Here is a 26,592-nt window from a genome sequence, read left to right as displayed (position 1 = left end):
TGATAGATGACAGATGTCTTGAGCCAGGTTATACAGAAACAAAACGAAAACCAGGGACCAAAACTAGAAATGAGTATGTTTTGGTTCTGACATTTCTCAACTACTAAGGCCCAGCATTCTGGCCAACAATTAATAATAAATACCTGTGAGAGGTTCATGTATTTTGTTCTCAAAAACCTTTGCCTCTAGCTATTGGCAAAAATAATTACAATTGGTAAAATAAAATACTCCAGCTCAGAGAGTAGGTACAGTATATATGTACATATGTATAATGCACATGTATGTGCTTGCGCTGTAAATTTTTGTTGACCACGCCTATTCTTGTGACCACACCCCTTAATTACCATGTTCATTTTACAAAAAAAAAATTTATAAAAGTTTGACCACATTCCTGTGGTTTTTATGTGTTATTACAGTTTTGCTAAAGAAGGAGAATTTGCCCTTTAAGCTGCAAGTCACCATTTCCCAAGAGACCTGTTTATCTTAAATTGTTACAATTGTTTATTTTCTTATCTTAAATTGTTACAAAAGTAGCGAAGTGCACCTGCCATGTATTCTGGGCTTTCTGCCAAAAGCCAATTAAGTTAGAAACTTTGGGGCAGATTCACTAAAGTGTGCAGTGGCTGTCGCAAGTGACAGTTTGCCAGGAATCTTATCTGCAGGGACATCGCCGATTCACTAACAGGCGTAGAGTGTCGCTAGCGTTCATTCGCTCCCTATCGCCAAGCGACTTTTTGCTCTGGCGAATTGTTGTAACTCTGCAAAATCAATAAGGTAAATTTTACTGAACGTTACCCCTTTCACCAGAGTTTACTTCACCACCTTAGACCAGGCAAACTGATAAAACAAAGCTACATCTTCCTCAATCTTATGTCAGTAAAATCATATTTTGTATGCCAGAAATGCATTAAAGTTGTAAAAAACGATGGCGACTTTTCTTTTTTTAAAGCGGGATTTCCTTCAACAGTTCCGAAATATTAAAGATTTATGTGTGATGAATTTTTTAAAACTAATTTGAGGGGCATGCCACGTTTGTTTAAGGGTGGGCACTTAAAGGTTTTTTAGATGGTGCCGGTGACAAGGTACTCTTTACTGTGGTACCAGCTCTGAAGTGTGAAGGCTCTCTGTAAGTTCCACCCAAGAAATTTCTGGGGCCCCAAAAGGATGTCAGTGAAGGGCTGGCAGGGGTTCCCCTATTCATGAAGTGGAGCGCACTTCCGGGTTCTGACATGTTGCGAGCATCAACAGGTTGGCGCAAATTTTAAATATTTAAAGGTGCTTTCTGTTCTAACGCATTGCCTGTTGTTAGGTCTACTTGCTAGTATCCTGGGTCTGTTTGATTCCTGTTTTGATTCCTGTTTGACCCCTGCCTGCCTGACTATTCTGAACTCTGCCAAATCTGACCACTGCCTGCCTGACTACTCTGAACTCTGATTATCCTAACCTGTGCCTGCCTGACTATTCTGTTTCTACCGGTATTGACCCTTGCCTGTCTGACTATCCATGAACGCTGCCTGTATCGACCCCAGCCTGATTGACCTTGCTTGTATTCTGCCCGCACTGACCCCGGCCTGTCCGACTACGCTATTGTCTGCTCTTTGAACTGTACCTTCTGTCCAAAACCTTGCTAACGACCGTGACCCTTTGTTTTTCCAGAACCTTTGCTTGGCTCTTCTCTTATTAAGACCTGGCAGCATCCTATAAGATGAGGGCTCCTCCCGAAGTGAAAGGCAGAAGCAAGAGCCAAGATCAGGGAGCCTAGCACTGGCTCTGGATTTAGGGTGCCGATCGTGACAGTTTCATGGACAAGTTAACCCGCACCAGCTGTCATCCATGGTTTTCCATAAACAGACTTTCAGTTATTTTGAGTTTATGTGTAAACTAGGACAATATTTTTCACTAGTTAGGGACAACATATGGGCTAATTAAGGCCAAGGTAAAAGCAAAGTTCACTCTGGAGAGCTAAATTAGATTCAGTGTACTTTATTCAAACACAACATGTTTCGGACAGACATGTCCTTCATCAGGTGCTAAGGGAAGGACATGTCTGTCCGAAACATGTTGTGTTTGAATAAAGTACACTGAATCTAATTTAGCTCTCCAGAGTGAACTTTGCTTTTACCTTGGATATTGTGTGGCTTGGACTGTGCCACTGACTCTGTCGGATAGAGCCCTGATGCCTTTGGAGTGAGGGACCACCCGACAATCAATAGAATTACTTGCTAATTAAGGCCAATCTAATGGCTGAAATATTCCAACAGTAATTTTAAGTTTTACATTTTTTTTTTAACATTATCAGATGGTACTAAGTGTATGTTTGTTGGTAAGTGCCAGAATTTTTACAATTTAGGGACAAAACAATGGCTAGTCTTTAAGACAAAATTACTCCAACAAAGGAACTAATTTAGGACAATGGGTAGAAACAAACAACTGTAATATTTGGTTCTTACACTTTTATTTTAATGGTGGTGTTGGAGGGTAGCAGTTTTTATTGTGCAAACGAGGGCCAGATTTTGCACACAATGGCTAATTTAGAAGACAATAGGTAAAATTCACCAAAAGCAATGCGCAAAATTGTGTAGGTTCCTTGTCAGATCTGTAGTAGAGTGTTCCAGGCCTCATAAAAGCATTGGGGAAGATTGCTGCTGGCAGGGTTTTTTTCCTGTTTCACAGAGGAATTAGACCTTTTACCGATGGACACCCATAAACAGACTTCTGGTTATTAGGGCCGTATTTTTCACAATTTAGGAACAAGATATGAGCTAATTTTCAGTAGTCTTTAGTTTTAAAGCTTTATTAATGGAGTCATCAGAGGGTCCCAGTGTTTTTTTTTGTGCAAACAAAGGCCACACTTTTCTCAGTTTAGGGACAAAACAATGTAGAGCCCTGTGTTTTAGGCAAAAGTAAAAAAAAAATCACAAGTTTTCAAGGTTTTTTTCTTCTGGCATAATAGGATTTGTGTTTTTTTGTGCAAATTATTACAATATTTTTCATAATTTATGGACAAAAGAGGGCTATGTAATGAGAATGTAATGACTTTAATTTCACATAAGTAATTTTGAGTATTTAAGGATTTCAGGGTTTATGTGGTCAATATTTTCACAATTTATGGACAAAAAAGGAAAATTTAGGAAAAGAGAATGGGCAAAATATATCAACAGCGGTCTTATTTTAGGCTCTTGTTCACAGTTGCATCAGAGGGGTATCATAGTTTTTTGTGCAAAGAAACGTCACATTATCACCAGCCTAGAACTTGGCACTACACACAGTGAAACACTTCAGGGGCCTATTTATTTAGAATTTTTCACGAATCTCTAAAAATTCATGTTTTTTTAAATTACTTTAAAACTCTTAAAATTTGATATTTACTGTAAAAACCTTGAGAAACTCTAATGCAAAACTGTACCAAGTAAAAGCTGTTGAGGTCCCATAGAAGTCAGCGGGCGCTACGCTGATCCGATTAGACATTTTTAAACTTTTTGGACTTTTAGAGGTTTTCTGATATTTTTTGTAGCTAGTAATATCTGAAAAACTCATATTTTTACAGGTTTTCTTATTTTTTAGCACAAATCGTTCAGCATTTTTTCCCGCTCGTACCTTTTATATTCGGATCTTTTAATAACTTTTATGGCGTTCGTGGTTTTAGAGAAATAAAGTTTAAGCATGGTTTGAAAAACCTCTATAAAGACCTTTAATAAGTAGTCCTCCAAAAGTGACTCTATTCCCTGTATTGCATGTCTGTATATTTTTATTTATATAGCTCTGCTTGAGAATGCAGCAGTGTACAGCAGAACAATAAATTAATGGAAGAAACTGAGTCATTATAATAATAAATGAAATGCTTTACTGGTGAATAACATGAAAGTTGTGGTGCTGCTTACTGGATGCTAGCAATTATGATGAATTCTGAGAAAAATGGTTAGTTTTGTATAAAAACATCAGATTAGTGCACTTTACACTTGCCTTGTAAATGAGCTGCACAAATATAACAATGCAAGGTACAAGAAGAAATAGATTCAAGTGCAATCTGTATAGGAAGCTTGCAAGTGATTTTGCCCTAAGGCTGCCATTGTATGAGAGCATTCACACCACAGTAGTTGAACATAGAGATTACATACAACAATATAACCCGAAAAGTGATACAAGAGGTAAAGAGGGTCATGTATTTTGCACAAAAGGCAATATTTGTGAGACTTTTGAACATGTAAGTAACTACAACGGATTCGCTGGCACCTGCTTGTAACATGTGTAATTGCGTACCCCTCTTGTTCATCCCATACCTGGAAGAAAGCATTATTATTTTGGTAGTATGTACTCTGTGTGCTGTATATTATGTGGAAAATCTAATCAAAGCTTATGTAAAGGATAGAAGGAGGGCAAATGATCTCCATTTTTGAATCACAGCTACTGGCCTGTAGAACATTGTGGACACTCACATTGTGACTATCTCTCATCTGTGCTCTTGTAAGGTTTGAGGATGTTAAAGGAGAAGGAAAGGTTAAAACTAAGTAAGCCTTATCAGAAAGGCCCATCTAAATATAGAAGTAAACCCCCAAAGAAGTGCTGCTCTGAGTCCCCTGTCAAAAGAAACACTGCATTTCTTTCCTTCTATTGTGTGCACATGGGCTTCTGTATCAGACTTCCTGCCTTCAGCTTAAACCTCATTGCCCTGGGCAAGAGCATGCTCAGTTTGCTCCTCTTCCCCCCCCCTCCCTTCTCTACTGTAATCTGAGCCCAGAGCAGGGAGAGACTCAGGCAGGAAGTGATGTCACACCATGTTAATACTGCAGCTCCTATCCTAAACAAACAGAGAGTTTCTAGAGCTTTTTACTCAGGTATGGTAAAGCATTCTACAGAATAAATATAGCATTCTAGCTTGCACTATTGCAGCTAATCTATTGGCAATAAAATGCTTCCATAGCTTTCCTTCTCCTTTAAACAGTCATTTTCAACAAATTAGATATACAGTAGGTGCAGATGGTTTCTTAACCCCCCCTCTATGTTCTCATTTATTGGTTTGTTTCCATCCCCGCTAATATAGATGCAGCCTTATTCCTTGCCCCTTCTGCTTTTTGTTTGGTAAAGGTTTTAATGATGGAAATGTCTTCCCCTAGAACATTTACTTGATTTTGCATTTAGAGACAGGCATCAAGAGCATCACCTGCAAGTATCCTAAACTGTGATCTTTGTAGAGAAGAATGACTGCTGGTCTACATTTTTCAGAGAAGAATGATGGCATAGTCTCATAAACCAACTACTGGGATGCTACTTTTACATTCCCTGGGAGGGTGTTGATCCCTCCAGTGCTATGCACCAGATATTCACTTCCTGGAAAGCAAGGGTGTGTCAATGTGGACTACCAAACATCCTTAAAAAAGAGACACCATGAATAGGTGCCAGCATAGGAATTCCAGAATTATCAAAAATACCAGCCCCTTAATGAATATAGATATGAAGAGCTTTACTGAAAAAATATAGTTTATAAAAGCAAACAGTAAAAAAAGCTGCACATGATTAAGGGAATACAATGTTCAGGGAGAACTATTTTTATTAAAATTAATTTACAGTCTCACTGAAAGAAAACACTTAAAAAAAAGTTATGTAGACACCTTGCTAAAAAATCTTGGCACTATTTCTTAAATATTGTGACATATTGACATATATCTATAGAAGTTCTAGAGGCACAGAGCAAGAACAAACACTTGGGAGAGGTCACTTATAGAATGTGGAATAGTTAAAAGGAAGCTCTAGGAAGAGCAACGGATCAGGAATATAGTGTGTTAAGAACTGGAGCAACAAAGTAGATTGTCCGTGGGCCATTTAGCATTACAAAAATGTATAGTAAGGATTGTGCTTACACTGAAAGTGTTGAGATGCTGTTTATATAGGTGCCTTTCATGCATGGAGAGACTTGCATTTTGAATAGGATGTGAAATTTCCATGCATAGAACACATAATTAAGCCAAAAGGGGCATGTTAGATAAAAGTAATTGTTTTTACTAACACTTTCCTGAAAGCCTCTTGCACCTCTGCATTACGTAGAGTGTACACCAGCGGATTTAACAATGGGACCACCACTGCATAGAACAAAGAAATCACCTTATCCACATTGAAAGAGTATTGTGCTGATGGGCGAATATACATAAAGATGATGGTGACATAAAAAGTCAAAACAACAGTGAGATGAGAGGCACAGGTTGAAAAGGCATTCCTCCTTCCAGCTCTGGAGAGCACACTGCAGATTGTCTTGATAATATAGACATATGAGGATAAGGTCACAGCAAAAGAATATAGTATAATAATCCAAGCCAGTGTATAGAAAATCCTATCTGTTATAAGAGTTTTATTACATGAGATGTGCAGCAGTGGTATAAAGTCACAAAAGAAATGGTTTATATTAGTTGGACCGCAGAATAAGAATCTTGAACTGGGAATAATTAAAAAGAAGCTGAAAAGAAAACCACAAGACCATGAACATATTGCCATTTTACTGCAAAGTTTGTTCGTCATGATAGCATAGTAACGCAGTGGGTGACATACAGCAAAATACCTGTCGTATGACATCACTGTGAGGAAGGATAGCTCAGTGAGCCCCAATGCAAAGAAGAAGTAAATCTGGGTAAGGCAGCCATGATAGGATAATGTATTGTTATCCTCTATAAAATCAACCAGCATTTTGGGAAGAGTAACAGTGGTATAGCATATCTCAAGGAAGGAAAAGTGGCTTAGAAAGATATACATAGGTTTCTTCTGCAGATTAAGGTCTATTCTTATGATTCCGATGATGAACATATTGGTTGTAATGGTAAGGACATAGAAGGATAGAAAAATGATAAAAAGGAGGAAACGTAACTGTTCACTAGTTTCAAATCCCAGGAGTAGAAACCCAGTCCTTTCAGTCTTGTTTCTCATGGTTTTCTCTTCATTTTTCAGTTTAAATATGAAGATTGTCTCCGAGAGAATAGTTTGGTTATTGTGTTACATAATATACTGCAGAAGTGCTTTTATGCTTACTTAATACAATGGTGTTTTGTATTCAGATGTACAGTACAATCACCATCACTATCTTGTGAATTCATGAACAGCAAACAAACTGTGGTCATATCATGCTTGTTGGACCCACAGCAATGCCCTGTCCTGTACATATTTCACCCAATCGTGTATGTGCCAATTATATAGTGAATAGTGAAATAAAGTAGTGACATTGTCATTATATAACCAGGATTTACCTAGGAATGGCAAGTGAATATACAGAAAGGGCTACTCATATGCAAAAAGTCAAGAATTGCATTGGTCATAGAAAGTCTACATAATGGCAATTGACAATCCAAGTCACAATACTATATAAAAGTGTTGTGGCCAAAAGGGATCAATTATGCATGTTTCTTATGCATGTGATATTAGACCCAGGGGAGGGTTGGTTTGTCAGTTGGAGAGATTCATCTGAGGTTTTTGGTTAAAACTGTTGTTAGGGTTTTTTATTACCAGACATAAGGACAATATGTCATTACATGAATGTATTACTTTAAAGACTATAAGAGAACTACTGTATAGGTTCCTAAGTTTAAGAATGAAAAATAAAGAACGAAATAAAGGGTAAACAGAATGAGAACAATATTAAAGAAACAATGCATTATATGTACCAGCAAGATAAACATGAGTCTGTATAGTATGCCAGTTTCTCATACTTAAGAGACAACCATCTACATTTGCATATAATAAAAAAAAGAAATTTGGTAATTCTTTTTTCTTTTGGTCTCTGTATTGGGTTGATTTACTTTTCTTAAAACACCTTTAACCGCTAACGACTGATTTTGCTAGCAAATTGACATTTGTCAACAAAGAAGAGCAGAGTTTAAGAAGAACTTTCAAAGAAGTCATTAAATTTAGCAGTCAATTTGACAGTCTAGGTTACAATGCAAAATATGTTTATACTTTTATTGACCTTAACCCCAACGAAATGCAGTGTTTGCAATTTTTAGTAGTTGAAAATTAAAAGTGAAATTTGACTTGCATATCATTGGGACTGGAATTAGGGCTCTTGTGCGGTAAATAGGCAAATATTGAACATATATTCAATATTTGCTATAAAGCAAGTCATTACATTAAAAAAATATCAGCAGCAATTAAGAAGAGAATTAAAATTGTAGCACAATTCTGTAATCAATCATTTCTGGTGGTGTTGCAGACACTGCAAAAGGAATTAGGAAGATAGAGAATAATGGCAATTAGTCCTTTATATGCCCTATATAGTCCTATATATATATCATATGCAAAGCAAACAGAGATAGAATAAATAATCTAAAATAAATAACATATCCTCCTATAGAATATTGCATCAGTATCAAGACCAGAAAAAAATAGGCTGTTCAAGAGTATTTTTCTAGATTCCAAAAAATTTCACACATTGGGGTTATTTATCAAAGGTAGAATTTTAGAGTTATGTGAATTTTTTTTTACTCTAATAAATTGAAATATATTCACAACTCGAATGGGAGGTTATTTATGAAAAACATGAACATATAACATTCTATTGACTAGGAATGACATGAAAATTTGAATCGAATCGAGTTTTCCTCCGAAAAAAGACTCAAATGTCAGGAAGGCTTATTAACATATTCAAATGGTTCAACTGAACCTCTGCCATTGACTTCTACATTAACTGGGCAGGTTTTAGGTGGCAAAGTATCAAATTAGAATTGTTTCCAGGGTTGAGCTGTGATAAGTCTCACATTCAAAATCAAATGTGAGTTTGTATTTTTAAAATTTGAAATTGTGAGTTTTGAAAATTCCAAATTTCTTTTGAATTTACCATTCAAAACGTAGTAAATCTGCCCCATTGTGTAGCAACCATAAGAAATTGGGAATTGCAATTAATTCTCTATATTAAATTGATGGCTAATCTTTGAACACACCCCTCTTATATAAAATATATTTTGTAACAAACCTAACAAATGAAATTGATGGCTGATCTTTCAACATACCCCCAGTTATATAAATTATGACTTTTATAAGTGTTAGTAAAGATTAAAAATCTAACAAATACATTTTGACAACCATTTAAATGAGGTTACATGATCAACTCTGTTATCTGCCATAAATAACCTAGCATGCAAATTTCCCAGCATGCAGCAAATTCTCAGGACCCTGTTGGAGCTTTGTTACTACCAATCATTAAAAAGGGAACAATTTTTATTTTCTTGTAGGCCTATCAAGGCTAATAATATTGTCGCTTCTACTACTGCCCCATGGTTGGCACATTTCTTCTGGTGTGGGGTCTGTACTACTGCCGCATGGTTGGTGTCTGTCACACACAAATGAGGTCTCTGAAACGAGTGCTGCCAAAATTACTTTTCTAAGCTTTTGTTTGTGGCGTGCTACCACACTATTACCCAAAGTCCTGCTGCTGAGTGCTGCCACTAAGTGCGCTCTCCAGAGACATCTGCAATCACACAAAGGGGGTCTCTGAAACAAGTGTTGTCAAAATTACTCTTCCATGTGTGGCCTGTACATATTAGGTCTCTGAAACGAGTGTTGCCAAAAGTCCTGCTGCCTCATCATCATCATACAAATAACAATCTCTTCAAAGTCTTCAGCTAATGCTAGTGTTGGGTTATGGCTTGCATTATGTGTACTGTTCAACCAAAAAAAAACCATAATGGATGTGAGTGCCATTAACAAATTTGTGGCTCGCTCGTCTTTGCAGCTTGCACGTGAAATTTGTTATATGCGTGCAAAAATGGGCATTACCGGTATATATACCCAATGCCCTGCCTTTACACCTTCAGGAGTGGAAAACCTTTTTAGAGCAGATGGCAGCAGGACCTGGTGCTCTTAACCCTCAGCAAATAAATTCTTCATTATGTTTCTGCACCAGGAGGGGTACAATAGCATCCCTCTAGGGACCCCCGGTATCCAGCAGCTAAAAAGGAACATAATGGAGAGGCTGAGGTGCAGGCTGACGAGAAGGTTCCAAATCCATATCAGGCTCTGGGATGTCCAGCACATCTGGAGTGACTTTAAAGGAGAATTCAGCCCCAGATTAAAAAAAAACCTACCCCCCTACCCTACATAGACACCCTCCTTCCTCCCCCCCAGCCTAGCTGCTACCTAGTTCGTGAAATCGGTGAAGCAGTGGCAGATCGTGAAAAAGGAATTGGAGGTTGCGTTCCGATGTGGAGCGCACGCACTGAAACAAATGGTGCGCCATCTTGGATCATCGTGAAAAAAGACATCTGCAGAGAAGCAAATTTGTGAAACAGGCTTCAGGCTGCTAAAACTTCAAATCCGACTGTGCCCTTGAGAAATTCCAGAACTTTGCATCTGGTGGGATTATTCCAAATTCTTTTTGGGGGGCCTTTACAGCTGGCAAGGAGAAGGGAGTGGGGGACGCCCCAATATACGCCTTTTGATATTCTGCTCTCTAGATTCAGCCATCAGTTTGCCTGCTTGATATATTTAGCTAAGTACTCTGCACACTCCACTGCTTCACCATATTGGAGGAATTCCGGCTCTTAATTCTGGGAAACAACTCCCTTACCTTGTTGAACTACAACTCACAACTTTTCTCTTGTCCTGTTAAATTACAAGCATATACCAACACCAAGGATTAGTTAATTGAATTTTTTCCCTACAGATAAAGTGATTGCCCACCTGGATTGTATTTATTACTGATTTTACTACTATTTATTCATAAATGATGTATTTTTTTCCTGGCCGGCCAGTGTTTTAGTGATTGTATAATAAATTGTATTTTTAAATATATTGGTTTTTGCAATCCACCTTCTATTTATTTTTGTATTTGGGCATTTATCCCCAATAGGGCCTTGGGGATTGAAGGTGTGCAGTCTTGACCAGTATAATATCTTTCCCCCACCTGGCACAAGATTTCTAATTGCACATTTTATTTATATAGCACTACTGGATACTATACTGGCTATACTTAAGTACAGACAGGGTGACAAAAATGACAATTTATAAAATTGCAAAGTAACTAAAAATATATACCTTAATGGAGCAGTTAAGTACAGGTATTAGGTTAATAGTCCTTTATCTACAGTTCTTTTAAAGGGACACAAATCATAGGGGGTTATTTACTAATGTCCAAATTTTTCTCATTATTTAATTAAAACCACTTCAACCAAACTCCTGTGCACATTTATAACCTTATCTATCAATAAATTGACTGGGAAAAATCTAATGCGGGAAAAGACTCAAAATCGTCAAAAAATCTAAATCTACAATTTTTTTAGGATTTGACGCATGAAAACTCTGAATTTTTCAGATTATTACCAGAAAAACATGATTATTTTGTGTTCACGAACAAATAACCTACCTATAATAAACCATTACAGAAAGTAGCCCCCTTTCTGAGCTTCCCAGTGCCATAAAGATAAACATTTGAGTAAAGCTTTAGAGGGAAATGTAATAAAATTCCTAAAGAGCAAAACTTTGCAAATAAAAATGTGCCTGTTACAATGTAATACTCTTTGTTAGGCTTTTATTGAAATGAGAATCTTAATTGCGCATTGCGAACCTTTAGCACCTGCCCTGGAGTTTAGTTAAATATTTTGTCGCAAAAAAATGGTTTGCGATTGTGAAATTCTATTAAATACACTGCAAATGTTTGCAAAAGAAATTTGGTATCAAACTTTGCGAGGATTTGGAAGTCTTTGAGGTCAAACTTAACTAAAGGGCGAAGTGGCTAACGTGAGCGACTTTTTGGCAGAAATCAAATTCGCAGGGACATCGCCAATTCACTAACTGGTGCAGATGACAACAGGCGCAGATGACAATAGGCGCAGATGACAATTTGCTAACGAAAGAGACCATCACTATCGTTCAGTCGCACTCTATCGCCAGGCGACTTTTTGCTCCACAAATTCACTAAAGTGCAGATTTCACTGACCGTTATCTCTTTCACCAGAGTTGACTTCACCACCTCAGACCAGGTGAATTGCTAAAATAAAGCTAGATCTTCCTCAATCTTACATCACTTACACTGTCTGCTGTAAAATGCATTAAAGTTGAAAAAACTCTGGTGACTAGTGATGGGTGAATTTATTCGCCAGACGCAAATTTATGAAACTGCCCGGCGTCCGGTTTTTTGAATGCTGGCGCATTTTTGCCAGCGAATGTGTGCCGCGTCCAAAAACGGACATTGGCATCAAAAATGAGACGCCGGCAGTGTTTCGAATTTTTTGGCGAAGCAAAGCGCGACAAATTCGCCCATCACTACTGGTGACTTTACCTTTTTTTAAGCGGAATTGCCTGAAAAAGTCTTAACTTAAACCTTTTTGGGTTAACATTTTTCCCAAGACATTTGAGGGCCATGGAACATTCATTATACAGTGGGCTCATGTCTAGGGCATTACATGAACTCTTTTGTCTTTATTAAGGTTCCTTGGACATTTGTAATAAAAAGTGGCCACTTCAAGCATTTGCACCAACATCTCTAATATAGACGTCCATACTAAACTTTAACTTTCCACCCAAGGTAATGAAAGTAAATATCTGAATAAAGCAACCAGCAAATGAGATTTTCTTTTCTTTATCCAGTAAATTCTTCAGGTATTTGGAATAATAGCTGTAGTATACAGCATTTCTATCAGTGCTAATTTTAGCAAAAATGTGTACTTGGGGGTATTAAGGCGATTGTCCAGACGGGTTATGGTAATAATCACAATATTGCCAGAGACTGTCATTATGTAGGTGGTAGCAAACAACACGAAAAAAAAATTCTGCAAAAATGGCGCTGTCACTAAAAGGATAAATCCATCATCGACTGTGCTGTTTTCATTCTGGAATTTTCCTTGCATAAAATCTTCATTTTATTGTAAAATAAAGGATCTTGTTAAGGCAATCATGATCCAAATATCTATTGGTAGAAACTGGTTCAGATGGATAGGGTTACACCTGGGGGGATATAAAAATATTAATTAAATGGGCCTATTGCAAAAGAATATGTAGAAAACAACCTCTTTGCATTGCATTGCACCCAAGTCAACCTAATTACCAACCTAATTACCGGCAGAGCTTTTTGGCTTCTTTGGTTTATAATTACCACACGAGAAAATTAACTTTGCTGTATAAAGCCGCGAGTTTTTCCATACCCAGAAAACAACCTCTGCCACAGAAGGTCTTCACATAACTTAACTTTTGTTGCATAACAAAATTAAATATTCTTAAATATTCACTCTGTGACCACTTGTGGACTGTATGGGAGATGTCTCATAATCCAAAGATTCTTAGATATGCGTTTCCCATAACTCTGTTATTATTATTGAGTTTAAATTGCATAAAAAACAGGTATAATGCCACAACAGAACCTCCTGTAGGCTGCAAGTCCACATATGGGCTACCAAATAGCCAATCAGAGCCCTCATTTGGGCTTTATTCATGTTTGTGTTGCTCCCCAACTATTTTAACATTTGAATACAGTTCATGGATAAAAAAGGTTGGGCACGCAAGGGAAAGTTGTGTTCACCACTAATTTTTAAAACCATTAGGCGGGGGTGCAATGAGGTTGTGACCACAAAATACATATAGTCAAATACAAGAATCCTCTGCACTCAACCCATTATCAATATATTTAAGACAGATATGGGATGACTTTGACGTAGTTAGCCAGCTTAAATATATTGCAATATATGGACAAACAATCCCTGTTTTGTTTAAAGGGTAAGGCATTTTTCAGTAGCAGTATGCACAAAATGTCGATGTCTTAAATATATTGATAATGGGTTGAGTGCAGAGGACTCTTGTATTTGACTATATGTATTTTGTGGTCACAGCCTCATTGCACCCCCGCCTAATGGTTTTAAAAATTAGTGGTGAGCACAACTTTTCCTTGTTTGTTATAGTTATACAGGAGCAGTGACCAGCTCCATGTTGTAGCTCCCACTCTTCCCAGCTATAGTCAGGTGATCCCACTGGTGTCTAATAAAAGGGCAGACAGGTTTGGGAGTTTTACTTTGAAAGCAGCAAGTAAGTTGCAGGTAAAACTTAGTCCCTTTGTAAAATGTATAATGAAGCAATAGAATTCTTAATGAATCAGATGGAAATTGAGCATAGGACTAGCCAGATATGGGATGACTTTGACGTAGTTGGCCAGGTTAAATATATTTCAATATATGGACAAACAATCTCTGTTTTGTTTAAAGGGTAAGGCATTTTTCAGTAGCAGTATGCACAAAATGTCAATGTCTTAAATATATTGATAATGGGTTGAGTGCAGAGGACTCTTGTATTTGTCTACATGTAAAAAAGGTTGGGGACAGCTGCTATAGAGAGTAGGGTACATTATTTAGGGTAGATTATAGAATACATGGAGCATTAAACTCTATAAGAAAAAAGAAAACTGGGATGTCCACTGGGAGCTGTGTAATAAACATGATTATGTAAATAATGTATCTGGGATTCATGTGGTGCATAAAGGTTTAAGCTCAGAGTAAGATAACTGGGGAAATTCCTACCACCTCCTCTTCACACTTTCTTTTCTGAAGGTATAGATGAAAGGGCAAATTAGACATTGGTTCTTTAACTACTGTACCTGGGCAGATCTCATCTTTTATCTCTATATCATTATTGTTCTTATTTTGAAATGACTTTTCTGGTTCTTCTTCTTGCCCTAAGTTTGCCTTGTCACCGTTGTTAACATCCTACAAATAGAATTCATATTTTTAATTAAATAAAATATAAATGTTATCGAGACAAACAATAGTAATAATTATAGGTTTTGGGGTCTTAACCACTTTTAACAATGGCTAGAAGACCCATCACATCTGACCTCATTAAACTGCATGTTTAAGTTAATATTTTAAAATAAACCTTAGATCTGCTGTTTAACAGACATCTCAAATCATAACATATAAATCTATAACGTTTTTTTTTTTTTTAATACACCTCTTTATCTGTACTACAGACCTTTTCTCATGGATATCTGCACTTCTATTCTAATATTCTAATCTATTAGAATATAACAAACTAGGCAGAAAATATAATCTCCATAAAAACATATTAGAAATATTTAATTTAAGCAATGATTTAAAAGAGAACCAAACCCCCTGCAGCTGGGGCCCCCATTAGCCACCCTCCACTGCCCCCCTTGTACTGGAATGGGTGCCCCCTCTGGACACTGACCTGTATATGCAGAAGAGCACAGCGGAGCTTAGGGTATCATTAGCTTCGGTATCTTCTAGATCCTCTTCTTTCTTTTCTGTAATCTATGGAGCTTTCCAGCTCCAGCTATGAATGCGTCAAAAGCTGGAATGTAGGTGCTCACTTAACAAAGATGCTGAGACTGGCGAACATGGCGCCCCTGTGCTCTGCTGCACTGTTCTACATGTGCGGGTCAGTGTTGCTAGAGGGGACACTTGTTCTGGTGTGGCAATGTGCAGGGGGAAGGTGCGCCAATGGAGGATGGCATTGGGGTTTTTTGGCCACACTGGGGGGATAGTTCTCCTTTAATAAAGAGAAATAATGTGTCAAAGTACTTACATTATTGAAGAGATTCTTGTTGGGTTGATCTTCATACTCCTCTTCTCTCTCATGTTTCTCCTCACTTAACTCAATAATATCACTTAATGAGATAGTACTGGAGGAATTTTTATTCTGTTGTTGGAAATAAATGTTAAAGATGTTGACCAATAATAAAAAAAAATAGCCTAATGTCACTCTACACCCAAAAGAACTTCTTCATAAAGAAAGAAAATGTCATTCAAAATAACTTCAACAATGAACGAAAAGCCGTTACCTTTTTATGCAACAAACGGGGTGATCCCACGCTTTATTCCATGGTGCTCTTGACACAGTTCAACAGATCAAACGTTAAAAGGTGCTATGAAATTAGAACCACCCATGTTCTATTTGAATAAATGGAGAATGGTACAAAAAAAAACAGGTATAGAACAGGTATAGAATGCTATGGTTTTTACTCTTTGCTTCTTGCAGCATATTTGCTTGTTGGGCCCCTAGGCTTAATCAGTGCTGCATACATGGAGGAGGATGTCAGTCTAAAAAATAGTTAATATCCCAATAATTTAATCCATTTAAAAAAAATAAAAAAATTAAACCAAACTATAATCCAGGATTTGACCTTATTTATTATTTAAAAAGCTGATTTAATCAGATCAGGGAAAAACCTCTATAAAATTCTGCAAAAATCCCGAATCGTACAATTTTTTTTCCTGCCCAAATTTTTTGGATTTTTGCCAGAAAGGCTAATTCCAGAGCAGACCACAGAAAATTCCAAATAGGAAAGGGACCTCTCCCATTGATTATATAAATCCTTGGTAGGTCTGAAATGCAGGATTTTCAGATTCAGACTTTTTCCATCCTTGGGGTATAATAAATCTCGAAAAATTCAATTTTTTTTCCACTAAAAATTCTGATTTTGCAGTTAAAAAGAATAACATTTTTCGAGTTTGTGACATTTGGACTTTAATAAATAAGCCCCACAGTGTTTGACTTGGATAGAAGAAAATCAAAATACATTACAAAGGATATGTGTTGTATAACTTTTTTTGTGCCATTATGTCATAATATTATAATAGTCACAACATTGCTTTAACTCTTAAGTAGTTCATAAAATAAATCAGAACACTGGAATGTTCCAGAGGGTTCAGCACCTGAATAAAAGAACAGTTGGCAACACAGTTTCAAATTCTTGATAGTACATGATAGTACTTATGCCATGTTTATCATTGGCACCTTGTAGTCTTAAAATCCTTGGTGTTATTCCAACTAATGAATGAAATGTATAGGTTCACATAATCTTCCTCAAACACTTAAAACCATACAGGCAGTTGAATTGGCTACTGATAAAATATCAAACATAATGCAAATGTATGTCAGAGTCCTTAGATTGTAAGGGGACTCATGTAAATGATGATCAGTCCTTAAACTAAAATGTAACATGGCATTGCTATGTGTAAAAGTAAAATAATTTAGAAAACTATGGAAGTTTATTTAAGAATTCTGCACTGTTTTTATGCTTGGTCACACCAGATTTCCTATGCAGTATTAGGGTAAGGGCACACCTGGCGATTTGGGGAGATTTAGTCTCCTGGCAACTAATCACCTCTTCTTTGGGGCCACTAATCTCCCCGAGCGGCTTCCCCCTGTCTTCCGCTGGCTATGATGAAAAATCGCCTGCAGCATGGCACACGCAGTGCTTCGTATTCCGAAGTCGCCAGAAGTTGCCTACGAGGAAACTTCAGGTGACTTCGGAATACGAAGCGCCGTGTGTGCCATGCTGCAGGTGATTTTTCACTGTAGCCGGTGGAAGACAGGGGGAAGCCGTTCGGGGAGATTAGGCGCCCCAAAGAAGAGCAGGAGCTTTTGAGGCAAGTTCCATAGAATTGGTCCATTTGCGTAAAATCATGAATTGATATTATAAATTAAGCATCATTTATTGATTATAAAAAAAAATTTAAACATTGTTAAACATTTCGAAGCCTAGAATAATTTTCCCATTACCCATATTATTATTTGACTGTAACAATTTGAGTATTGCATGTTTTACTTCCTTATTTCTAAGACAGTAGATAATAGGATTAAGAAAAGGAGTTATGACTGTGTACATGACAGATACAAACTTGTTATAGTTAAAGGATTGTGCCCTACTGGGTCTTGCATACATAAACAGTGCGGCTGTATAAAATATGATAACCACAGTCATATGTGATGCACATGTAGAAAAGGCCTTGTGGCGCCCACTTGAGGTTGGGATTTGTATGATGGTAATTAGAATGCAAATATAGGAAATGAAAGTAAGAAATAATGGGAGAAGGAGGATGATCAGGGCAAGAATAAAATCCACAAGCTCAGCATTCTTTATGTCTGTGCAGGACATGTTCAGTAAAGGAGAAATATCACAAAAGAAGTGATTTATGGCTCCTGTATGGCAAAGTTTGAGACTAGCAATGTAGGAAATCTTAACAAAAGATGTAAGGAAGCCAATAAGCCAAGATCCCAAAGCCAAAATAAAACATAGGTGCCACCTCATTATAGTGATGTAATGCATTGGCTTGCAGATAGCCACAAAACGGTCAAAAGCCATTACAGCCAACAGGACACATTCTGTGCAAGCCAGGGATATGAAGAAGTATAGCTGTGACATGCAAGCAGGTAATGAAATTTCCCTATTTTCCACCAGGAGAACAGACAGCAATTTCGGAACAGTTGCTGTAATATACCACATTTCCAGGAAAGACAAGTGTCCCAGAAAAAAGTACATTGGTTTATGAAGTTTAGAATTAGTCCAGAGGATGACTATGACTAAAAGGTTTTCCATAATAGTAAAAATATAGGCTAATAAGAAGATGAAGAAGAGCAGTATTTGTAACGGTCTAGAGGAAGGGAATCCTAATAAAATAAAAGAGCCTCTCGTCATATTCGCATTATCTTCCATAACCAGCTTCAAATCCTGCTTTGGGGATAAAACACTCTTTTAATTTTGAATGAGACATTAAAAATCCATAAGAATGTGTCAGCTTTGTTAGAAAATAACCTGTGGCACATTTTCCCCCAGAAACGTTATCCCTAAGCTGCCCTAGTTCAGCAGTACCTGTTAGAACAGTGATCCCCAACCAGCTCTTGACCAACCTCTTGGATGTTGGCTTCACAGCGGGTGCTTATTTATTAATTCCAGGCTCAGAGTCAGGGCAATCCTTCAAAAAGCTCAACTACAAATAAAAACAGTGCTCTAGGCAATTGATGGATTGCAGAAACTGTAGCCCAGGGGCCCCCATACTTTTTTACCCGTGAGCTATATTCAAATATAAAAAGATCTGGGGAACAACGCAAGCATGAAAAATGTTCCTAGGTTGCAAAGTAAGGGCCATGTTTGAAGGCCCCTAATTGGAATACCAGCCTACAGTAAACTTTGTTTGGCAGTACATGCAACTAAAACTTACATTAAAAGCTGAAGTTAAAAAAAAGCACTTGGTTTGAGGCCACTGGGAGCAACATCCAATGGGTTGCTGAGCAACATGTTGCTCACAAGCTACTCGTTGGGGATCACTGCTCTAGCCAATAGTGATTGACACATTTAGCTCTCTCCTATTGGGGACATTAATTATTATTATTATTATTAACATGTATTTATATAGCGCCAACATATTGCGTAGCACTTTATAGTAAATGTGATTATACAAATAAATCACATGAATTATATACATAGAACATATGGAGTAACATACATCACAATCAATACAGGTACAAAAAGGTGAGGCCCTATGCATAGGCATACAGTCTAAAGGGAAGGGAGTAATACACAAGGTGTGGGAGTGGGCAAGATCGAATTAAGTGAGTGAGAAATGTGGTACTGTATGTGGTGTTGCGTTTGGTAGTTAAGCAGAGTGAGGGTAGGCTTCTTGAAAGAAGTTTGTTTTAAGAGATTTCTTGAAAGCAGAAAGGTTGGGAGAAAATCGGACAGACCGTGGGAGAGCGTTCCAGAGGAGGGGTGCAGCCCTTGCAAAGTCTTGAATGCGAGCATGTGAGGAGGTAATGAGAGAAGAGCTGAGTAGCAGGTCAGTAGAGGAGCGTAGTAGGCAGTTGGGTGAGTATATAGAGATGAGTTCAGAGATGAAGGGTGGGGCAGAGTTATGAAGTGCTTTGAAAGTCAGTGTCATTAATTTGAATTTGATTCTGAAAGGTAACAGAAGCCCGTGAGAACCTCTTGATTGTCAGAGTGAGAACCTCTTGATTGGAGGTGATTTGGGGGGTAAATTAAAAAAACTCATGCTGAAACATTTTTTTGGCTTTTTTATAAGAGTGTGTCAGTATCATATTAAGTATTCTAAGGGGCAGATTTATCAAAGGTCGACGTGAATTTTAGAAGTGAAAAACTTTGAATTTGGAGCTATTTTTTGTGTACTTTGACTAGGGAATAGTCATACTTCGATTCGAATTTGAAAAAACGTCAAAATTCGAAGGTCGAGTTTTTTTGAAGTACTGTCTCTTTAAAACTTCGACTTCGACTATTCACCACCTAAAAGCTGCTGAAGTGCTGTTTTAGCCTATGGGGGACCTCCTACAACCTGTTTGGAGGCAATTGGGGGAGTTTGGGAGATCGAAGGTCGATGTTAAAAAACTTTGAATCGAAGTACAATCGTACGATTCGGCCTACTTCGACCCCAAAAAAAACTTCGACCTCCATTCGATTGGTCTTTTTGAATTCGAAGTTAGAAGTTTTTTTTAACTTCGACCTTTGATAAATATGCCCCTAAATGTTTACACTAAAATCTACTTTAGTAAGAAAATTTTTACTTAAGGAAACCAAGTTATAATAATAAAATACAATGCCACTCATACATTGGTAGAATTATGCATATTACATTAGATGTATACAGTGTATCAGTTTGTGAAATGAAAAGGATTATGCATTGCTTATTCATTGACATTCCTTATTTTTTCCTTAAGTACTTTTGTCTGTTCCTTTTGTTCAGTGATTTTCTCTGTCAAAAGAACAAGAGCTATAGGAAGTAACATAGCCACTGCTCGAGAGTCAAGAAGGTAGCAGGTCAAGGTCAAACATATGTTATGACTAAATGGCACTATATTATATGTGTGTATATATATATATATATATATATATATATATATATATATATATATATATATATATATATATAATATAACTATTCTGGAATGGCTGTCACAGTCCCCCAATTTGAATATCATGGAAAATCTATGGGATGATTTGAAGCAGGCTGTCTATGCTCGGCAGCCATCACATTTAACTGAACTGGAGTGATTTTGTATGGACGAATGGTCAAAAATACAGCCATCCAGAATCCAGACACTCATCAAAGACTCATCTAGAGGCTCAACTAAATATTAATGTAATATCTCTGTTGGGGTGCCCACATTTCTGTACCTCTCTATTTTTGTTATGATGCATATTGCATATTTTCCTTCAATCAAAAAAACTTTATGTCACTGTTGAAATACTACTGTTTCCATAAGGCATTTTATATATTAAAAGGAAGTTGCTACTTACAGAAGTAAGAATTAAAGAATTAAGAAGGGTTCCCAAACCATTTCATATGACTTGTATACTGTACATATATTTGTAATGTAAAAAGTATTGATACAGGACACCATTTAGAATATCAAGAGCAAAAGGTTCTCAAAAGGGACTTTACTGAGATGTCCACTGAGCAATGACTAAGCTGATAAAGATTAGGATGGGCAAGTGGGAATGCTTAAGTGAGATCTTTCCAGGACATGGGGCAGGACTTGAGTTTAGAAGAAAAGAGGATTCATATTAAGCTGTGTAAAAGATGAGAAGAGTGAGTGTTTTAAAGAAACAAAATTATAATAATAATAGATATTATTATTATAGCGTCTAAAAGTTTTTTTTTTAAATGGCTTATTTAGTGAGAAGTCTAATTGCCCTTTTAGTTATCTGTATTTACTTACCTTGAAGATGTTAAATTGTACTGTTTTGTTTGTTTGGTTCTAGAATAATAGCTGTTAAAATAAAATAAAACATCCCGTTTGTTCTTGAAGGACACATAACACCAACACAGTGAATGCTTTTTTACATTAATGAGATTTCAAAGGAGAATCTGTAGATATGAACCTGTTTGTAGGAACTGTACAAAACTTAGTTGCAATACACAAATATACTAGCGATAAGCAGAGAGGATCTTGGCTTTTTTTTAACAAATATAAAATGATAAACTGTCTGAAATAAAATTGTGCCATCAGGAATAATTCTAATTACACAAATAGTCCTAATTTTACAGAACTTGTCATATATTTTGGTCTGTTAAGTAATAGGAATTGGTTGGCTTTGCAAAGGGAAATCCAAGATTATCTTGGAGATGCTATTTATCCTCCCTTAATAACACTAATGAGACTAACTGGCAGACTCCCACTGGAGCACCCCAAGGAAATGACATTGAGAATTTAAAAATTCATCCCCACTGCTACACTTATGTAGCAGTGGGGATGAACTATGCACTATGCACTCAAATTGAAAAACAAAGGCAGATATGCTGATATAATACCTTGCACAAGTATTTAAACCCTTGAAGAATTGTCTAATTTTAATAAACAATATTTTGAAATAATATTTTAAAGCACTGGAACCCAAAACTCATATTCAATGTGGAATTGGTTTAAGTAAGAAAAATATATATGTTTATTTAATATCCACTTAAAACTGCTTATCTTTCATCTTGACGGTGATCCAAAACACAATCCCACCTCTACCGCCAACCTCTACAGCTAATCCCACTTCTTCCGCCAATTTTTCATTTTTGAGGAAGTAATTATGGGAAAGTGGCCCTCATACGATCTCCGTGCAGCGTCGGACTGTCTGGAGTGGGTCTGGCCTGGCAGGGCTAGGGCCCACTGGGTTTTTTCCCAACAGCCCATACCCGCTCCACACCGACGCTGCTTTGAACCTCTAGGTATGTGCTGGTGGGGGTGAAGGTTGCTACTGGGGAGGGTGGCCCTTGGAGGGAAGGGGACCTGATGTAGGAGCCCTGGTGGGCCCAGAACCCCCCAGCCCTGACTCTGTGACAGCCAGCTTGAAGAGTTCTTGGAATGTTTTGCAACTGTCATGTTGCTATGGTGATCGGCAACACTGAGGCTGCCTGATTCCAAGGTGGAATAAAAGTAGATCTACATCTACATCAAGGGCAAAGGTGCATTGAGGTCCTGATGGTGTTTTGCCATGGGAACTGGCTAAGAATTCTGATTATCAATCCCCTTGAGTTGTTCTTTTAATGTAATTTTGGAGAAGGAATGTGTCAGAAAGATACCCTTAGTTTTTGAGCGACCATCGTGCATGTGTTTATGTGCCCTCAGCTGTGACAACATTGCCCCCATGAAATGATGAATGATGAGAGACAGAGTTCAAAAGCTGTCATGCAGGGAACAGCTTGGATGATGAATGGGCAAATGCAAAATAGTGGTGAGGAAGAAGAAAATATTTATAGTGTATGCAAAGGCAACATTTTTTCACTTTGTGAACATTTATTCGCATTGCAAATTATTTTTGCGTTAGTGACATTCCCCCATAAAAGTATAGTGTGTAAAAAGTAAAGGTGAAGTTTGGCTATATTTTAAATTGTCCAATGGTCAGTGTTTTACCTATAACCTAAATATTTACTCTGTTTACAAATTTCCTATTGGAGGCTTTGTGGTACATCTCTCAAAAACCCTTCCTGCATCAACAAAGATGGAACAAGTTTGTACATATATTGAGAATTTCCTTCATAAACTGTAGAACTGCCCACTGACATGTTCATCACAGCTGAATTGAATACAGAAATATTTATTACTACTAGATATTGGGTTGTCATATGAAAACCCAATATCTGGAAAACTCAAAAAGTACCATAGCCTCCAACTAAGCAAATAGTTATAATGTTTAAATTATCTTGTACTTGGTTTCAACTAAGAAATTATTCATTCATTTAGGTGGCAAAAATGTTATTCAGTTTATTTAAAGGGCTCTGTCATGATTTTTATTACTAAATTGCACTGTACACATTGCAAATATTAAACCAATCATTTTTAAATTAATATTGGTGTGTAGGCAGCCATCTCAGGTCATGTGCTTTCAGAAAGAGCCAGCCAGCACTTCACAATGCAGCTGTTTTCAGATAAGCTTTTGTTTCTCCTACTCAATGTAACTGGAGGAGTTGTGGTCAGGTTGGCTTTACTTTTAAGTGTAATTCTCATATCTACCACTAGGGAGCATTTTTAGCAATGCAGGTGTCAGGGAGCTGTTATCTTGTTACCTTCCCATTATTCTGTTCTTGTGCTGCTGGGGAACAAAGTGAGGGGGTTATATCTCTCCAACTTGCAGCACAGCTACAAAGAGTGACTGAAGTTCATCAAAGCGTAAGTCACATGGCTGAAAGCACCAGGGAAACTAAGAACATGTCTGCCTTAATTTTAAAACTAAATATAAAAAATCTGATTGCTCTTTCGAAAAACAGATTTTAGTGAACTGATACATTTTGTAGAAAAAAAAGTTTTTCAGTGACATTTTTGTTAATTTGTTCTAGCACCAAGAACATTCACCAAATCCCACCACAATTTTTTTAATTAATCATTTTGAGATTTATGAGGTTCTGTTTCATGTATCTCTGTGACTGAGGCATACAACATGTACAGTATACTTTTATATTTCCATCAGATTTACCATGGTGACTTTTGCCATAGGAAGGCTTATACAGTGCCAAATCCAACTCGTTTCTTGGCACCATTGGATAAAATCAGTGTTTCGCGAAATTTACTGTTTTGCTATATACTGTAAGAATAGGGTTAAATAATAATTAATTTATAGTCTTATAGTCTTAGTCTTTATATCATTTAAAAATAAACAGTGATCTGCCTGGTTTACAGCAGCAACAAGAGTCAATGTCCTTTAAAATTGTATATCTTAGCAATTGCCAGTTCTGACTTTGTTTTCATTACTTTCCTTAGAGACATTTTCACTTCTTTATTTCTAAGACAATAAATAACAGGGTTGAGCAGGGGTGTCACAATGGTGTTGAAAATACCCAGAACCTTGTTGGCATCCATTGAACATGAAACACTGGGCCTTACATAGATAAAAATGACTGTCCCATATAAAATTGAGACAACACTAAAATGTGAAGCACACGTGGAAAACGCCTTTTTCCGCCCTTTGTTGGAGGGGATTTTAAAAATGGTAGAAATGATGAGAACATAGGATACAACTGTAAGAAGTAGAGAGGTGAGAATAATAATACAAGCAAAAAAGAAGACCATAATATCCTCTAAAAAGGTTTCTGTGCAAGACAGTCTGAGAAGAGGGGGAATATCACAGAAAAAATGGTTAATGATGGTGGGCTGGCAGAACTTAAGCTGGGATATTAACATCACCAAGAAAAACACAGAGAAAAAGGCAATTGACCAGCAAGATGAAGCTGCCAATACACACATCTGACCATTCATAATGGCGGTATAACGCAAAGGGTTGCAGATAGCCAGGTAACGATCTACAGCCATTACTGCCAGCAGAAAAAATTCAGTGGAACCCAATGAGAAGTAGAAGTACGTCTGACACAGACAACCAGACAGAGAAATATATTTCCACCCTGCCAAATTGGTCAAGAGTTTAGGGACAATGGTTGATGTGTACCAGATCTCCAGGAAAGACAATTGGCTAAGCAAGAAATACATAGGAGTGTGAAGCCTTGAGTCCGACCTGACTAAACTTATTATGGCAACATTTGCTGTCACAGTAAGGAGATAAATAGCAAGGAAAACCACAAAAAGAAACAATTGTACTTCCAAGGAAACTGAGAATCCAGCAAGGAAAAAATAAGTCACACTGCTCTTATTTTCCATTTTATTCTGCCTGCAGACATCATGGAATCAGTATGGGTGCAGACCATGCCAGGTTTATTTCCCTAGAAATTTTGCAAGTCCATTTAGAAGAAATAGTGTAGTGATAGAAGATAAATAGTTGCCTTGGCACTTTAAAGTATGTTACTGGTTAATGAGTGTAAATGTACTGTATACTGTATCTGGTTCTGATGTGTTTCTTTACAACAAACTTGGCTTCTTCTTTTCACTGTATTTCTTAATTTCCATTCTATAATGACATATAATATTAGGAGGGGTTTTCAGCATCCATATATTAAGAATGTTAGGTAGGTCAGTATGAAAAAGTATTTGTCATGTTATTAGTTTCAGCAAACCCAGCAATGATACTTTATCATGATAACATTTAAGCGCTATAAATTATAAACATTACTAATCTAACATTAAAGGTTTACCAAAAGGGGCATCTTTCAATGTAAATCCAGAGGAAATATTTTCTTTCATTCATCAAAATGGAGGAGCAGGATTGTAGGGTAATTACAGTGATCCATGGAGGTTGTGTCCAGCTGTTTTAAACCTGTACTAGCCTGCCATTATTCTAGAAAATTTGCCCATCATAACATAATTTGCTGATGCTTGGTAGTTACGACCAAGGTTTTTTTTTTAATATATATATATATATTTGGATTGCTACAACCTTTTAATTGATCAGAGGGCTTTGATCATACATTTTCTAAAGCTTAGTGACTGTATGTTTATGAAACTACTTCCCTAAAACATCTGAAAACCTTGAATGATATTGAATATGATAGAATGTTCTTAACTGCCATTGTATTTTATATCACTGTATCTAATGCTCTTTCTCCAACCCCTCCTGTTTGTTATGAAAACTTGGACTATTAATGAAACCTGTTCAAAAATATAAAATCCAACTAAGATGAGCAGCCTGGAACATAGTTACTTAGAAAGTGGGTCAATAAAAACTCCCAAACAGTGTGCAAAGATGAAACATACAAAGCAGTTGCATCATTAATGACATGCACCATTATTATTTATATTAGCATCCTATTCAATGGGCACATGCTATGGATGCAACTTAATAGTAAAGCCCTATAATTAATGTCATATTTGGAATGGCAGTAACATCAGAGTTTGTTAGCATTGATATTCACCCATTATATATAAAACTGCACTTTACTGCAGTACTTTGCTGCAGCAGTAGGTGCATGGAGCATGTATACTTGAAGTACCTTTGTGAATGACATCAATGTC

General features: G+C 37.0%; 3 protein-coding genes across 3 annotated transcripts; all 3 read right to left on the bottom strand.

The window, feature by feature from the left end:
* Nucleotides 1-5,866: 5,866 nt before the first annotated feature.
* LOC121399027 (olfactory receptor 6Y1-like) lies at nucleotides 5,867-6,912 on the bottom strand. The gene has a single exon (XM_041578799.1). It carries the CDS (start codon nucleotides 6,910-6,912, stop codon nucleotides 5,977-5,979), a length of 936 nt encoding a protein of 311 aa, XP_041434733.1. The 3' UTR covers nucleotides 5,867-5,976.
* A 3,010-nt stretch (nucleotides 6,913-9,922) lies between these two features.
* Nucleotides 9,923-18,741, bottom strand: LOC108705005 (olfactory receptor 6B1). Its single transcript, XM_018241760.2, has 4 exons — nucleotides 17,438-18,741; nucleotides 15,499-15,612; nucleotides 14,552-14,660; nucleotides 9,923-10,017 (listed from the first exon to the last, which is right to left on the bottom strand). Exons 1-4 carry the CDS (start codon nucleotides 18,410-18,412, stop codon nucleotides 9,923-9,925), a joined length of 1,293 nt encoding a protein of 430 aa, XP_018097249.2. The 5' UTR covers nucleotides 18,413-18,741.
* A 5,643-nt stretch (nucleotides 18,742-24,384) lies between these two features.
* Nucleotides 24,385-25,344, bottom strand: or6s1.S (olfactory receptor family 6 subfamily S member 1 S homeolog). The gene has a single exon (XM_018241749.1). The coding sequence runs from the start codon at nucleotides 25,342-25,344 to the stop codon at nucleotides 24,385-24,387; it is 960 nt and encodes a 319-aa protein (XP_018097238.1).
* Between the last annotated feature and the right edge of the window lie 1,248 nt (nucleotides 25,345-26,592).

This window comes from Xenopus laevis, chromosome 1S (assembly GCF_017654675.1).
Source record: "Xenopus laevis strain J_2021 chromosome 1S, Xenopus_laevis_v10.1, whole genome shotgun sequence".
Lineage (NCBI taxonomy): Eukaryota > Metazoa > Chordata > Amphibia > Anura > Pipidae > Xenopus > Xenopus laevis.
The sequence above is the reverse complement of the archived record's forward strand: the minus strand, read 5'-3'. Positions and strand labels throughout refer to the sequence as shown.